Source organism: Salmo trutta, chromosome 19, assembly GCF_901001165.1.
Source record: "Salmo trutta chromosome 19, fSalTru1.1, whole genome shotgun sequence".
In the NCBI taxonomy this organism is placed as follows: domain Eukaryota; kingdom Metazoa; phylum Chordata; class Actinopteri; order Salmoniformes; family Salmonidae; genus Salmo; species Salmo trutta.
In genome coordinates this window covers 55,781,673-55,795,372 of record NC_042975.1, presented here as the reverse complement: position 1 = coordinate 55,795,372, position 13,700 = coordinate 55,781,673, and the positions used below count along the sequence as shown (strand labels likewise).

General features: G+C 40.0%; 1 protein-coding gene across 1 annotated transcript in view; it reads left to right on the top strand.

Annotated features, from left to right (window-relative positions):
- Window positions 1-12,823: 12,823 nt before the first annotated feature.
- LOC115153784 (transcription initiation factor TFIID subunit 6-like) overlaps window positions 12,824-13,700 on the top strand; it is a 29,113-nt gene continuing 28,236 nt past the window's right edge. The window contains exons 1-2 of the mRNA XM_029699359.1: window positions 12,824-12,979; window positions 13,183-13,269. Of these exons, the coding sequence (XP_029555219.1) occupies window positions 12,824-12,979; window positions 13,183-13,269 (243 nt within the window). The remainder of the gene's footprint in view (window positions 12,980-13,182; window positions 13,270-13,700) is intronic.

Genomic DNA, 13,700 nt, shown 5'->3' with positions numbered 1-13,700 from the left:
GCTAATGTCATAATTAGAGTTGGTATCCCTGCTGAGGTCAGAGATCGATCCTTTTATGGGTTGAGGTTCACTAATTAGCGGAGGAGTGGTGACCACCTCCTTTGGTAGCTTGCACATTATTAGAAAAATTTAGAGGAAAAATGTTCCTATTTTTTTTCAATGTTTGGGTTTGGAATTCATTGGAAGCTGCAAAGACAAGTTTAATCTATTCATAGATGTTGACGAACCATCAGTACTGTACCAGTAATGTGGAAGTTGGACGTGAATGAATTTGCAAAAGCAAATTGAATTGATTAATCAATGCCAATGATTAATCATACCTGGGTAGGCTATCTGGGTATTAACCTCAATTAACCTGAGAGGTTGCTTCATCAGGTTAATATGGGAAGTTTAAAAGTGTCTCATTTGATTGCAAGAACATTAAGGTATGTTCAACAATTTAACTTATTAAATTGAATGAGATGATAATCCATACAATCTCCATTGATTGGATATCATAAGTGTAAACAGTAGTTCAAATGTTGGGAACACTCCCCACTATGGTACACTTCTTCCTTGGGCCGAAGCCACATGGGATTCCCGCGGGGGCGGGACTTCTGTCAGTACTGGATTACTGAATGGGTTTTGCAAAAACCAAATTTTACTGATTGATCCATTTTAATGATAAATCAAACCTGTATAGGCTATTTGGGATTTAAACTTTAATTAACCTGAGAGGTTTATTCATCTAGGTTAATGTGGAAAAAAGATTACAATGTCTCATTTAGAAAACTTATTTAAAAGATCCACTTGAGAATGTAAATCTGGCAATTTCACTTATTAGTTCAATTGAATAAGACATCGATATCCGTCTGGATATCACGAGTAACGACTTGAGTGTCACCTGACTAATTATTCTTGAAGGAAAGTACTGGTGACTCTTCAGAGGTCCCTGCTGGCACACGCTGAAATCCAACTCAAGTCGGATGAATTACAATGTGGCACAAAACAAAATGGCTGTTTTCCCTTTTGTTAGCTTAGCATCTCGAGCAAGCTAATGCTACTTGATGCCTGAAAAATGCTCAACATAGGATTCCCTTGGCAAGGGAAAGGTTTTACTTATAACGTATAATGTTCAAACCCTTTTCGGCGATATTTGACGATGTTTTAACCGGAACTCGCGGCAAACAATCGAAATGCACCGTGGTCTACTCGCATCGAAACGCGAGAGAGACAGAGAGATACTTATCGCTGGTCAAGCAAATCTCTCCTAAATTTCAATCGGCTGGGTCTTTGTCCTCGCTCGAGAAATTAATAATGACCTAGCCAACACGCGTCTGAAACGCGAGAGGCAGAAATAGCCCAGCATTTGGCCAAACGCACTATTTCTCAGATAGCTTTATCAGTCCTCATACAGAACTATATAGCTTATGCTCGCCACTGACTACCTCAGAGCACAACACGGAGGCGATTCTCCAGAGCACACACGCACCAATAATTCCGGTCTACAATTCCCATAATGTATATAATAAACTTGGTATATTATGTAATCTGCTTTTCAATTTTATATAGGCTGAATCAAAATGAAAGCTTCATCCTATTTTAGATTCCTCGCACGGGGGCTCCATTATGTCGTGTCTTTGGCTATGCCGGATTAAGTGATATGACATGCTAACCTATAAAATTATTTCTCTAATTAATATTACCTGATTAAGCTAATCATGTAAATGTAATTAACTAGAAAGTCGGGGCACCACGGAAGAACGTTTATAGAGCCGTTATCTTCCGAATAAACTCTTAAAATACTTAGTAATATTTTACATCGATAGCAGTCAATATTAACCCTTATTTTATTTTCAGTCTCATAATGAAAGTTGTAAATTCTTGGCTATCTTCACGAACCCTGGCTAACAAGTTGAATCAGCAATACAAAATTGGGTTTAATTATTTATTTACTAAATACCTAAACTAATCACGCAGAATTACAAATACACAGAATACAAATGATGTCATACAGAAAACGTCCCGGTGGACGGAACCTGGTTACACAAAGGAAAGGGGGTTGGGCTTGAATGAAAGAGCGGGAAGACTTAGGAACCACAAACAGCAGCTATGCTATCGTAAATACATTATCTTATGCATTCTAAATAAACCGCCCATTTGGAAAAGGAAAATGCAATAAATATTTACTCTGAGCTGCGCTTCGGTAGATTGGTCGTAGATGCTGGCCGGGTTGGCCAACAGATCTTCCTGTACGTACTCGGAAGAATGTCTCTGGTGGTAAATTGGATACGTGGTGGTATCTTCGTCCGTCTGTTAGACTGGATCCGTCGTCCGTCCTTTCCTAGCCCACATCTACAGCGGCCGCTGCTAACTCAACGGCTAGGAAGTAGCACTTCTGTAGTGAATAAGCTCAAAGTTCATACCAGTTCATACCATAGCTCACGCCGAGGTTGGCTTAGTTGACATGTGTGTCCTTCTAACGTAGAGGCTGCAGACCTCACGTACTGGAACAACGTGGTTATCTTTTCGTCAAAGGCTTATATAGTGGAGAGGGGGGAAGGATGTGTTTCATCGTTTATAACCCCTCCTCTTCACAGGGGTGGGCCACTGATCAAGCAGGGCACTTTCCTTATGAAAACCCAATTCTCTCATTTGGAAGCTAAAATTACATTTAATCTCCTAACAAACAATTTCAATATCAAACATTTAAATTGCATAACAATTCCATGTGACTCTGATAACTAGAGGGTGTATACTTTCTCAGGTACAGTTTATGTCGTCCTGTCATCAGTCATAATGTCTCAGATGACAACAGAACTGACATACATACTCATTACGTTCCCAAGCATATTTCCAACTGGTTTTATTACCAAAATATGGTTCCTTTTCCCCATTTGTTTGATGTTCCCAGACTCTCTATATTTAACACAGGCTATTCAAGTCCTTCAGTAGGGTCAGAGAGGGGAAGGGAGAAAGGTATTTATGGGGGGGTCATAAACCTTACTCACAGGCGAACGTCATGACACCTGGATCAGAGCTAGGGCGTTAGGGCTAAATAACATTAGTGGAGGAACCCGCACTAACGCCCTGGATCAGAGCTAGGGCGTTAGGGCTAAGTAACTTTAGTGGAGGAACCCGCACTAATGCCCTGGATCAGAGCTAGGGCGTTAGGGCTAAATAACATTAGTGGAGGAACCCGCACTAACGCCCTGGATCAGAGCTAGGGCATTAGGGCTAAGTAACATTAGTGGAGGAACCCGCACTAACGCCCTGGATCAGAGCTAGGGCGTTAGGGCTAAATAACATTAGTGGAGGAACCCGCACTAACGCCCTGGATCAGAGCTAGGGCATTAGGGCTAAGTAACATTAGTGGAGGAACCCGCACTAACGCCCTGGATCAGAGCTAGGGCAGGCACAGCTCTGCTTGCTACTCATCAATAGAAGTGATGCTGCATGACTAACATGTTACGTCTTCCAACATCAACTCAGACAACGGCTCCTTGTCAAGAATGAGAAAATAACTGAAGTAGTTCAACAGAACTTATGTACGGCAAATGTTTTTGGCACCATTCCTTTCCCAACTCTTCCATTTGCGTGTCAGCAAAATTACCTGCTACTGAATTCTTTCCCATGAATGCAAGAATGTAGGCCTTTAGGCTACCAGTGTTTGTGCTACTGCGATCATCAGCTGTCAACCATATCATTGCCCTCTTCCACTCTCATAATGGAAAAAACAAAGCAATCGCCATAGAATAATTACAAAATCAGTTTTATTATAGGGTGTAAAAAAGGAACATGAAATCAATTAGAATGTTGGTTGAACCATTATAAATGCCCACACAGCTTTTAGGCGAGTGTGACTATATGTACAATAAGAAAAAGAGATACAATTTGTGCACTTTACTGCATGCACCCCTCCATCCCTCACTATCCATCATATTTTCACATACAGTGGCAAGAAAAAGTATGTGAACCCTTTGGAATTACCTGGATTTCTGCAAAATTGGTAATCAAATTTGATCTGATCTTCATCTAAGTCACAACAACAGACAAACACAGTCTGCTAAAACTAATAACACACAAATTATTGTATTTTTCTTGTCTATATTGAATACATAATTTAAACATTCACAGTTTAGGTTGGAAAAAGTATGTGAACTCCTAGGCTAATGACTTTTCCAAAAGCTAATTGGAGTCAGGAGTCAGCTAACCTGGAGTCCAATCAATGAGACGAGAATGGAGATGTTGGTTAGAGCTGCCTTGCCCTATAAAAAAAACCTCACAAAATTTGAGTTTGCTATTCACAAGAAGCATGAATGTGAACCATGCCTCGAACAAAAAGAGATCTCAGAAGACCTACGATTAAGAATTATTCACTTGCATAAAGCTGGAAAGGGTTACAAAAGTATCTATAAAAGACTTGATGTTTATCAGTCCACTGTAAGAAAATTGTCTATAAATGGAGAAAGTTCAGCAATGTTACTACTCTTCCTAGGAGTGGCTGTCCTGCAAAGATGACTGCAAGAGCACAGTGCAGAATGCTCAATGAAGTTATTAAGGGGGTGATAAGTTTTCAATTTTTTTCAAAATTTGACCCTTGGGTGTTGACTTGTGTTACATTTGCAATATGAAAATCCACGGTGGAGCGCGCTCGCCATCTATAGGATTTTTGGGGTGTGACACTTGGCATTTGCCATATGACATTTGCAATATGATTTGGATGAATATGGGCCAAATTGGGTGGTATTGTCCATTGGGTGTATGATCCGTACAGTGCCAATATGTTCCCATAAATGTTCCCTTACATATGTAATTATTGGCGGAGACTCAAGTCATATTTTTGATATACTGTAGGCCTACCGTAGGCAACATGAGTCTCACTAGTGTTGAGTAATATGCTATTAAAAATGGTGTAGGTCTTATTTAAAGAGCATATTGAAGTTAGAAACAATAGGATTTGAAGCAATAGCCTACAACTATTTTAGCACCGTTTCGCACTGCTCTGAGACAAGCATGGAGACTGGTCTTGATAAATCAATTACATTTTTATTTTCACTGAATCTCTGTTTGGGTATTGGTTAGAATTAGAAAATTAGGGGGTAGAAATGTTATGCTCTTAGTGTAACCTTTATTTAACTAGGCAAGTCAGTTAAAAACAAATTATTATTTACAAGGACAGCCTACTCCTATCTTCAACAAGAAGCAACTGTGACCTACCTAGAGCTGACACCAATTAGTTGACTGTTCGATTGTTTGGTCGATAGGCTGTTGGTCGACCAATACTTTTTTTAGTCGAGCAGTAGCAAATATTATATATATATTTTTTTTATGGCACACAAGACACCTGTCTTTTTTGCGCCCATCTGTGAACTAATCCATTGCAGAGGCCGAGAATAATCCATTGCGGAGGCCTCGGTGATGGCACAGTCCAAGAAGAAGGGGTGTGTGGCTAAGATGCTCAATGCACATCTCTCTCCAGAATGCTCGCAATCCTGCCAATTTGTGCACATTCATTGTTTCATAACACCATTGTATGAATTGTTTGCGTTTGATTGTTAGTGTCTATCAATTTCCATTACACATCACCAGTAGTAAATGTACCGTTAATTCCAATAATTTCTGTTAAAGTATTTAATATATTATTCCAATCTTTTATCATTGTCAGAGTGGACACGTTGTTTGTAGAGCGCACAACCTATGCTACACTTGTGAGAAACAAGTTTTTGTTTATTTTATTCCATTTTCGAGTTTTGCCAATTTAGTCATTGTCTTGAGTGCTCCTGTCATTGTTGAGTATGGACGCACACCTGATTATGCATAGAAGTAGGACTATAGGCTACATGGCCTGCGTGCAAATGTAGACATAAATGTGCCCATTTGGGGAGCTGATGGTATTTCTGATTGGCTTGACGCACCACCACTAATGAGCTGTGGAGCTTCTCAAAGTAATGTTTTCACCTCAAACAGCAAGCTAACAAAAACTGTTTTTACATCCATTGAGAATGACAATAGTTTCTCAATGCATTTGAAAAATCTTTCCAGCTTTCTCCCTTTCAATAACCACTGTGTGAAAGGTAAAAATGTCATGCTCTGATTCAGTGGAAATGTCATAAAATAGGCCTACCTGATTACTTCTTATCCCTTGCGAGTATAGCCTACAGTTGTGTCTGTCCCGAGCTCACTGGGGTGGGACTTTAAAAAAAAATAAGTTTGCTAGTACAAGCTTCAGGCCTGACCCAAGTTAGTAGTGATGCAATGTTTCAAGTTCGTTGCAGGCAGGCTATGTGTAGCCAATATTTTCTACCTGCAGGCTTCAATGTTTGTATTTGTTGGCTTTATGTAAGCTGTTTTTACATAGTTGGCAATGTCAATATAAGTACATTTTTTCATTTGTATCATATTCATTTAGATTTGGATTTAATTTTGATTAACCACATGACAATGATTGAGATACAAATGACATTATTATAAATTAAATGAAACTGTTCCAAGAAAATATGCAAATGAATGCACATGCAGATCGGTAGAAATGGCTAGATACATTGGAATTCCACATGAGAAAGTTTGACGACTCCTCAGTGTAGCCTATTACCGGCAACATCAGGAGAGTACTGGCAGAGAAAGCGAGCAGGAGCATGGTCAGGTTTTCTTCTTCTGGTTATCTTGATCTCTGGCTCCTTCTTGAGTAATTTGTCTTATTTCATCATTAAGTGAGCTTAAAGCATCAAACAAGCTCAATGCATATACATTTCCTTTTACAATCGATTGGTCAAAAGAACAGACGACTTTCGGTTGACCAACATTTTTTTTGCCGGGGACAGCCCTACTGTGACCACATTTATCCTAAGATCCAAAAATAAACTTTTCTATGGACCAAAATCCACATTCCAACACTCCAAAAAAAGCATGGCTAACACGGAACCCAAACCGGCTGCGCGTGTGCGCCATATTGCATAAATATATTTTGTCCCCTCACACCAAACGCGATCATGACACGCAGGTTAAAATATCAAAACAAACTCTGAATCAATTATATTAATTTGGGGACAGGTCGAAAGCATTTAACATTTATGGAAATTTAGCTAGTTAGCTTGCACTTGCTAGCTAATTTGTCCTATTTAGCTAGCTTGCTGTTGCTAGCTAATTTGTCCTGGGATATAAACATTGAGATGTTATTTTACTTGAAATGCACAAGGTCCTCTACTCCGCCAATTAATCCACACATAAAATGGTCAACCGAATCATTTCTAGTCATCTCCTTTCCTTCCAGGCCTTTTCTTCTCTTGACTTTATATTGCGATTGGCAACTTTCATAAATTAGGTGCATTACCGCCACTGACCTTGTTCGTCTTTCAGTCACCCACGTGGGTATAACCAATGAGGAGATGGCACGTGGGTACCTGCTTCTATAAACCAATGAGGAGATGGGAGAGGCAGACTTGTCTGTGTCAGAAATAGAACTGATTTCTATTTTAGCCCTTGGCAACGCAGACGCTCGTTTGCGCGCTCAATAATTGAATAACATAGAATTCAAAATGTATTTTGCAATGCTCGCGCACGCGACGTGAGCAGTGTAGTCAGCCTGTTAGGGGCTTCTGCGAAATCCATGGCCAAAGTGTTGCAGTTGAGTTTAGCCCGCACTCGGCAAGCCGTATAAAAAAAAATTAATAATCCCCCAGAATTAACGCAACGCGCAGCCCACACAAATGCCTTGAAAACATCTCTTTCCCAAAGGCTTGTACTATCTATGACAGCATCAGCAGTTAGCTACCAACAGCTGGCAGACATGTTTACATTTGGTTAGTTTTATAAGTGCTTTAAGATGGAAGAAGTGAGCTAAATGTGGTTGCTCTTTAGCTAGCTAACATTAGCATAGAGGTAGCAAGCAAGCTAGCTCTTTCACTTACCCGATTCATTTCCATGCCATTGATAATGCTTGCGGTCTCTGCTGGTACTGCTGTCTGTTTTTAGATGCTTTAGAAGCCACGTCTCTGCTGGTACTGCTGTCTGTTTTTAGATGCTTTAGAAGCAACTTCTTGCTGAATCCCTCCTACCATTGTTGATAGCTGTGGAAGTTCTTGGATGAAATGTGCCCCACCGAAGTTAGAGCTGATTTGGAGAACCTCAAACCCAACTTTTAGAACAACATTATACTATTATAACAATTGATTTAAGAGTTTGTAATTTGAGAATGTTTTCTTGAGGTGCTGTAAGTTACTATTATATGAGTTTCTGGCATTGAGAAATAGGTGTTACACTGTCTTTTAAATGGTGTGCCCCATCTCACGCCGGTTTGTAAACCTATTGCGCCCACTTGGGCTTTGGATGTGCTGTGTGAGGACCCTTTTAAACTGATGGATTCTGTGGATCTGAAGATCCTCTCCTGTAAGACCACCCTGCTTGTGGCTTTGGCTTCGGATAAACGCATTGGAGATCTCCTTATACCTTGACTACACCGCTCGCGTCGCATGTGCGAGCGTTGCAAAATAAATGTAGAAATCTTTGTTATTCAATTATTGCACCCACACTGCTCCCGTGTGTCAACGAGCGTCTGCGTTGCCAAGGGCTAAAATAGAAGTCCTTTCTATTTCTGAAGCAGATCGCACTGCAATTCCTTCCTCTCCCATCTCCTCATTGTTTTATAGAAGCAGGTACCCTCGTGCCATCTCATTGGTTATACCCACGTGGGTGATTGAAAGACGAACTGTGTTGCCGGTCGTCATGGTAATACTATGAAAGTTTAGATGCCAATCACCATATAAGTTCAAAGATGAAAAAGCCTGGAAGGAGGAGAGATGACTAGAAACAATTTGGTTGACTGTTTTATGTGTGGATTAATTGTCAGAGTAGAAATTAATTTCATAATTAATGTTTATGTAATTTATTTAGGCAAAGTTTTAAAATATTTGATCTATCAAATAAGTCAACATATCAGCCAGGATCGTCAGTGTTTGCGCGCATCACCTGCATGTTTGCGAGGTGAGTGGACCATTGCTCAAGGAGAGACACATTGCAGCAGCAGGTAGGCATAGCCTATAAAATATGATAGAGAACAGACTAACTAGGTAGATAATAAAAATCATATCTTGTACCCTCTAGTTAACAGTTCAGCTATTATTAGCTTGTATTCATGTTTTCGTCATGTCCCAAAAAAACCTATCACTGACACTTGTGAATAAGGCCGTACAAAGTTGATTTACTTTTTTTGAACCATTCATATGATTAATTTAAACGATTATTTTCGCAGAAACGAACTATTCACTTTGCCATTGTATTAGTTGGTATTCATTCAATCACATTCATTTTTAGGAAAAACATTAAATGTAGCCTTTCTTTTGGATTAAGTGGCTTCAAAACTTGTTTTGTAGATACTTCCACTTTATTTGGCCATCCAATGTAGGGGATATTGCAACTCAATAAATGCTATTCAGCCTGCAAAGTAAACACTTTTAAGGTAGCTAAGATAAATATGACTAAACCAGAAAATAGAAATTTCATGAAGAAAATGTGTGGGCTTGCTTCAGCTGAATAAAAAGATTTGTAGCCTACCATAGCCATTTGATCTTTTGATATATTGAATAAGCAAATTATTTCAAAAGGCACAAAACATATCAAATTTTATTGGTCACATACACGTGTTTAGCAGATATTATTGCGGGTGTTGCGAAATGCTTGAGGTTCTAGCTCCAACAGTGCAGTAATATCTAACAGGTAACAGGTCACAACAATACACACAAATCTTTAGTAAAGGAAAGGAATTAAGAATATAAATATATGGATGAACAATGTCAGAGCGTCATAGACTAAGATACAGTAGAATAGTATAGAATACAGTATATACATATGAGATGAGTAATACATAGACTAAGATACAGTAGAATAGGATAGAATACAGTATTTACATATGAGATGAATAATGCAAAAATATGTAAACATTATTAAAGTGACTAGTGTTCCATTATTAAAGTGACCAGTGATTTCAAGTCTATGTACACTTCCGGTCCAAAGTTTTAGAACACCTACTTATTCAAGGGTTTTTCTTTATTTTGACTATTTTCTACATTGTAGAATAATAGTGAAGACATCACAACTAGGAAATAACACATATAGAATCATATACTAACCAATAAAGTGTTAAACAAATCAAAATATATTTTATATTTGAGATTCTTCATAGTAGCCACCCTTTGCCTTGATGACAGCTTTCCACAGTCTTGGCATTCTCTCAACCAGCTTCAGCTGGAATGCTTTTCCAACAGTTTTGAAGGAGTTCCCACATATGCTGAGCACTTGTTGGCAGCTTTTCTTTCACTCTGGGGTCCGTGTTATCCCAAACCATCTCAATTTGATTGAGGTCGGGTGATTGTGGAAGAAGGTGTTTAGCTGAACTCGGATAGCCGAACCGAACTCTTGAACTTGCATACGTGGCTGGTTTTCCTTTGTAATCCGTGATTGTCTGTAGACCCTGCCACATACGTCTCGTGTCTGAGCTGTTGAATTGTGACTCCACTTTGTCTCTATACTGACATTTTGCCTGTTTGATTGCCTTACGGAGGGAATAACTACACTGTTTGTATTCGGCCATATTACCAATCACCTTGCCATGGTTAAATACTGTAGTTTGCGCTTTCAGTTTCAGTCCACTGTTTCTGGTTAGGGTAGGTTTTGATAGTCACAGTGGGTACATCATCTCCTATACACTTCCTGATAAACTCAGTCACCGTATCAGTGTATTCGTCGATGTTATTGTCGGAGGCTACCCGGAACATGTCATATTTGGTTGTAATGTTTTACGTCAAGGGTGGTCAACCATCTTTTAGGAGAGCTAATAGGTGTGCAGGCTTTTATTCCTGTCCACCTCTAAAGGTGTCAGCATGCTTCAGTTCAGCTGGTGCCTAGCTGAACTCGGCTAGCCGAACCGAACACGTGTACTTGCATACTCCCTTAAACGACCTTAGCTTGAAAAACGAGAAAAAAAGCGTCAATAGTACTGTTTGTCCATTTTGAAACGCATAGCCAGTATACATTACCTCAAAATAGTCAGAATGAATCAAAGACAAAATCTGTCATTCATTTTGCCAAGGAGATCTTAGTCGTGCAATTTTACATCTAACTAAGATATTTGGTGCTGTATTTCTCAATTAAAAAATGTGCATGAAAATTTTGTTGAATGACAACAAAGACTTTATTGAAGAATCCCTACTGTTGACCAATCACCGACGAAGGAACATAGACTTCGACTCCGAATTCAGCTTGCCTCCATAAAAAATGTTGTGTGCACTCACCGAAGTCCAAAACGAGCAAAAGCGTCACATAATGTCATGCTAATATATGCACAAACTCTGCCGAACTGTTTCGGCTGGGAAGCATGTGGATGCCTTAACATACCACATTTTAGAAATGGGCTGCTCAACCGGACCTTGATAAAACTGTGTCTGATGTGTTTGAGCAGGGCTTGATGAAAAGCTTGCACACCCAGTAGCTCTCCAGACTGAGGGTTTACCACATGTGTTTTATACAGTTGCCTAACAGGTATTCATTCTACTTTGTGGAATGAAGTGCCTTGCTCAACGACAGGAGATGGTACATGGGCTCAGAGAGCAGCCTCCCAGTGTTGATACCACATTACGCTTACTTTTGTATATAGAAACACAACCAATTGTTGGTCATAGAAATTTGGTTAAAAGTTATGGAAAAATCATGAAATTCCATCTGTCAAAATGTGTATGAACCCTGTTACTAGCATATGCGCCTAAATATTTTGCTGTGTGACCTGACCTGGAATTTTTATTTAGGAGCACCAGTGAACCTAGAAAAAAAAAGCTTTAGTACCTCAAAATGCTTCATTGGGCTCCTAAATTTCTTTGTGTGCATCTACATTTTTCAACTTAGGCACACACGTTCTCATTGTAAAAAAGTAGACTCTACGGTGACGTTGCGTTCTAATGCATCTTTCGCCTTTAAGGTCATGAATGTCCTACAGGTCTCTAGCTTTTGAGCATTTTCCTATTTTGCCGCCTCTGTTTGCTTCTGAGGAGCAGCGGCTGTTACATGTCCGGTACGAGCGTTACGCATGTACATTGAGCATTTCTAACCAGCGTCTCTCCCACTGGATTGTGGAGGCTATTTCTCTGGCAAATGACAGCAGAAGGCAAGAATTACCTAATGGTGTACACGCGTACACTGTGCTTATGGCTGGAGAGGGAGAGGGTCATTAGGCAGTGCGTAGATTGTGCAATACCTGGGTACCGCACATTTTCCTGTTGGGTTGTAACTCTGGGTAGACTGCCGTGGACCATTTCATTTGGTGTGTCCACTGGGGTCGTCTTGGGCGTGATTTTGTATCCCCATAGCTGTGTTGAACCGAGTTGATCGACTAAAAGGGAATGTACAGATGACTATAACTACTGTTTACTGAAGGAGGGAAACAATGTACAACACCTGTTCAGCCTGCACCGCCCAGTTCTGGACTCGGTGAAGCTCGGTACTGAATTGAAGGAATTAATCCGGGCTTCGGGTTATCACCTTATCAGGCGTGATTCTAATGTTCTTCAGTAGAGGGCTCAATCACACAAACTCCCCATAACTGTGTTTTACCTCGTTTCCTTTCTTCAGGAAACAGTATTTATAGTCCTAACCCCTAATCCTAACCACCTGTGGAAGGCAGCCTTATCAGGCGTGATTCTAATGTTCTTCAGTAGAGGGCGCAATCATGCAAACTCCCCATAACTGTGTTTTACCTCGTTTCCTTTCTTCAGGTCATAAGTAACTGTACGTTTTCTTTCAGCTTGACATCCCTCCTCATTGACCTCTGCGCTATCTCTCTTATCCAACAGCCACCATGGCTGAGGAGTGGAGGCCGAAGCAGTGCACTGTGGTTCTGCCCACGGAGTCAATGAAGGCCATGGCAGAGTCCATAGGAGTGGGGCAGCTACAGGAGGAGAGCTGTGCTGCCCTGAGCGAGGAGGTCAGCTACAGAATAAAGGAGATCGCCCAGGTAAGAACAGGGCCGTGTTCCGTAGGGCACACAGTAGCAAAATGATTTACAACAGAGAATGATAAACTGTGATCTTATTGGACCACTCACTCTGACATGTCGCACCTCAGTTCATATCAATACCAATGAACATAGGGTAATTGTGTTATGAAATGTGATCCTTTGCTCATATTTTCTGTTTTCCCCCTCCCTTTGTCTTCCAGGATGCGTTGAAGTTTATGCACCACGGAAAGAGATGTAAACTGACGACCAGCGACATAGATCATGCTCTTAAACTGAAGAATGTAGAGGTGAGGGGGACTATACTACGCCATCATGGAGAAATGGTTATTTCTTTGGAGAACCTTTCGCAGGACCTCAATGAAATACAGTATATAGGCTATGTTGAAAGGAGCATTTCAGGTTTCATTTGCATAAGCAGACTTGTGAATTTAATGATATCAATCAATTGGTGGTATACAGTGCCTTTGGAAAACATTCAGACCCCCTTGACTTTTTCCACATTTTGTTACGTTACAGCCTTATTCTAAAATGGATTTTAAAAAATAAAACATGCTCAGCACTCTACACAATACCCCATAATACGAAAACATTATTATTTTGTTTTACATTTTCGCAAAAAAACAACAACAGATAACGTATTTACATAAGTATTCAGACACTTTGCTATGAGACACGTAGTTGAGGTCAGGTGCATCTTGTTTCCATTGATCATCCTTGA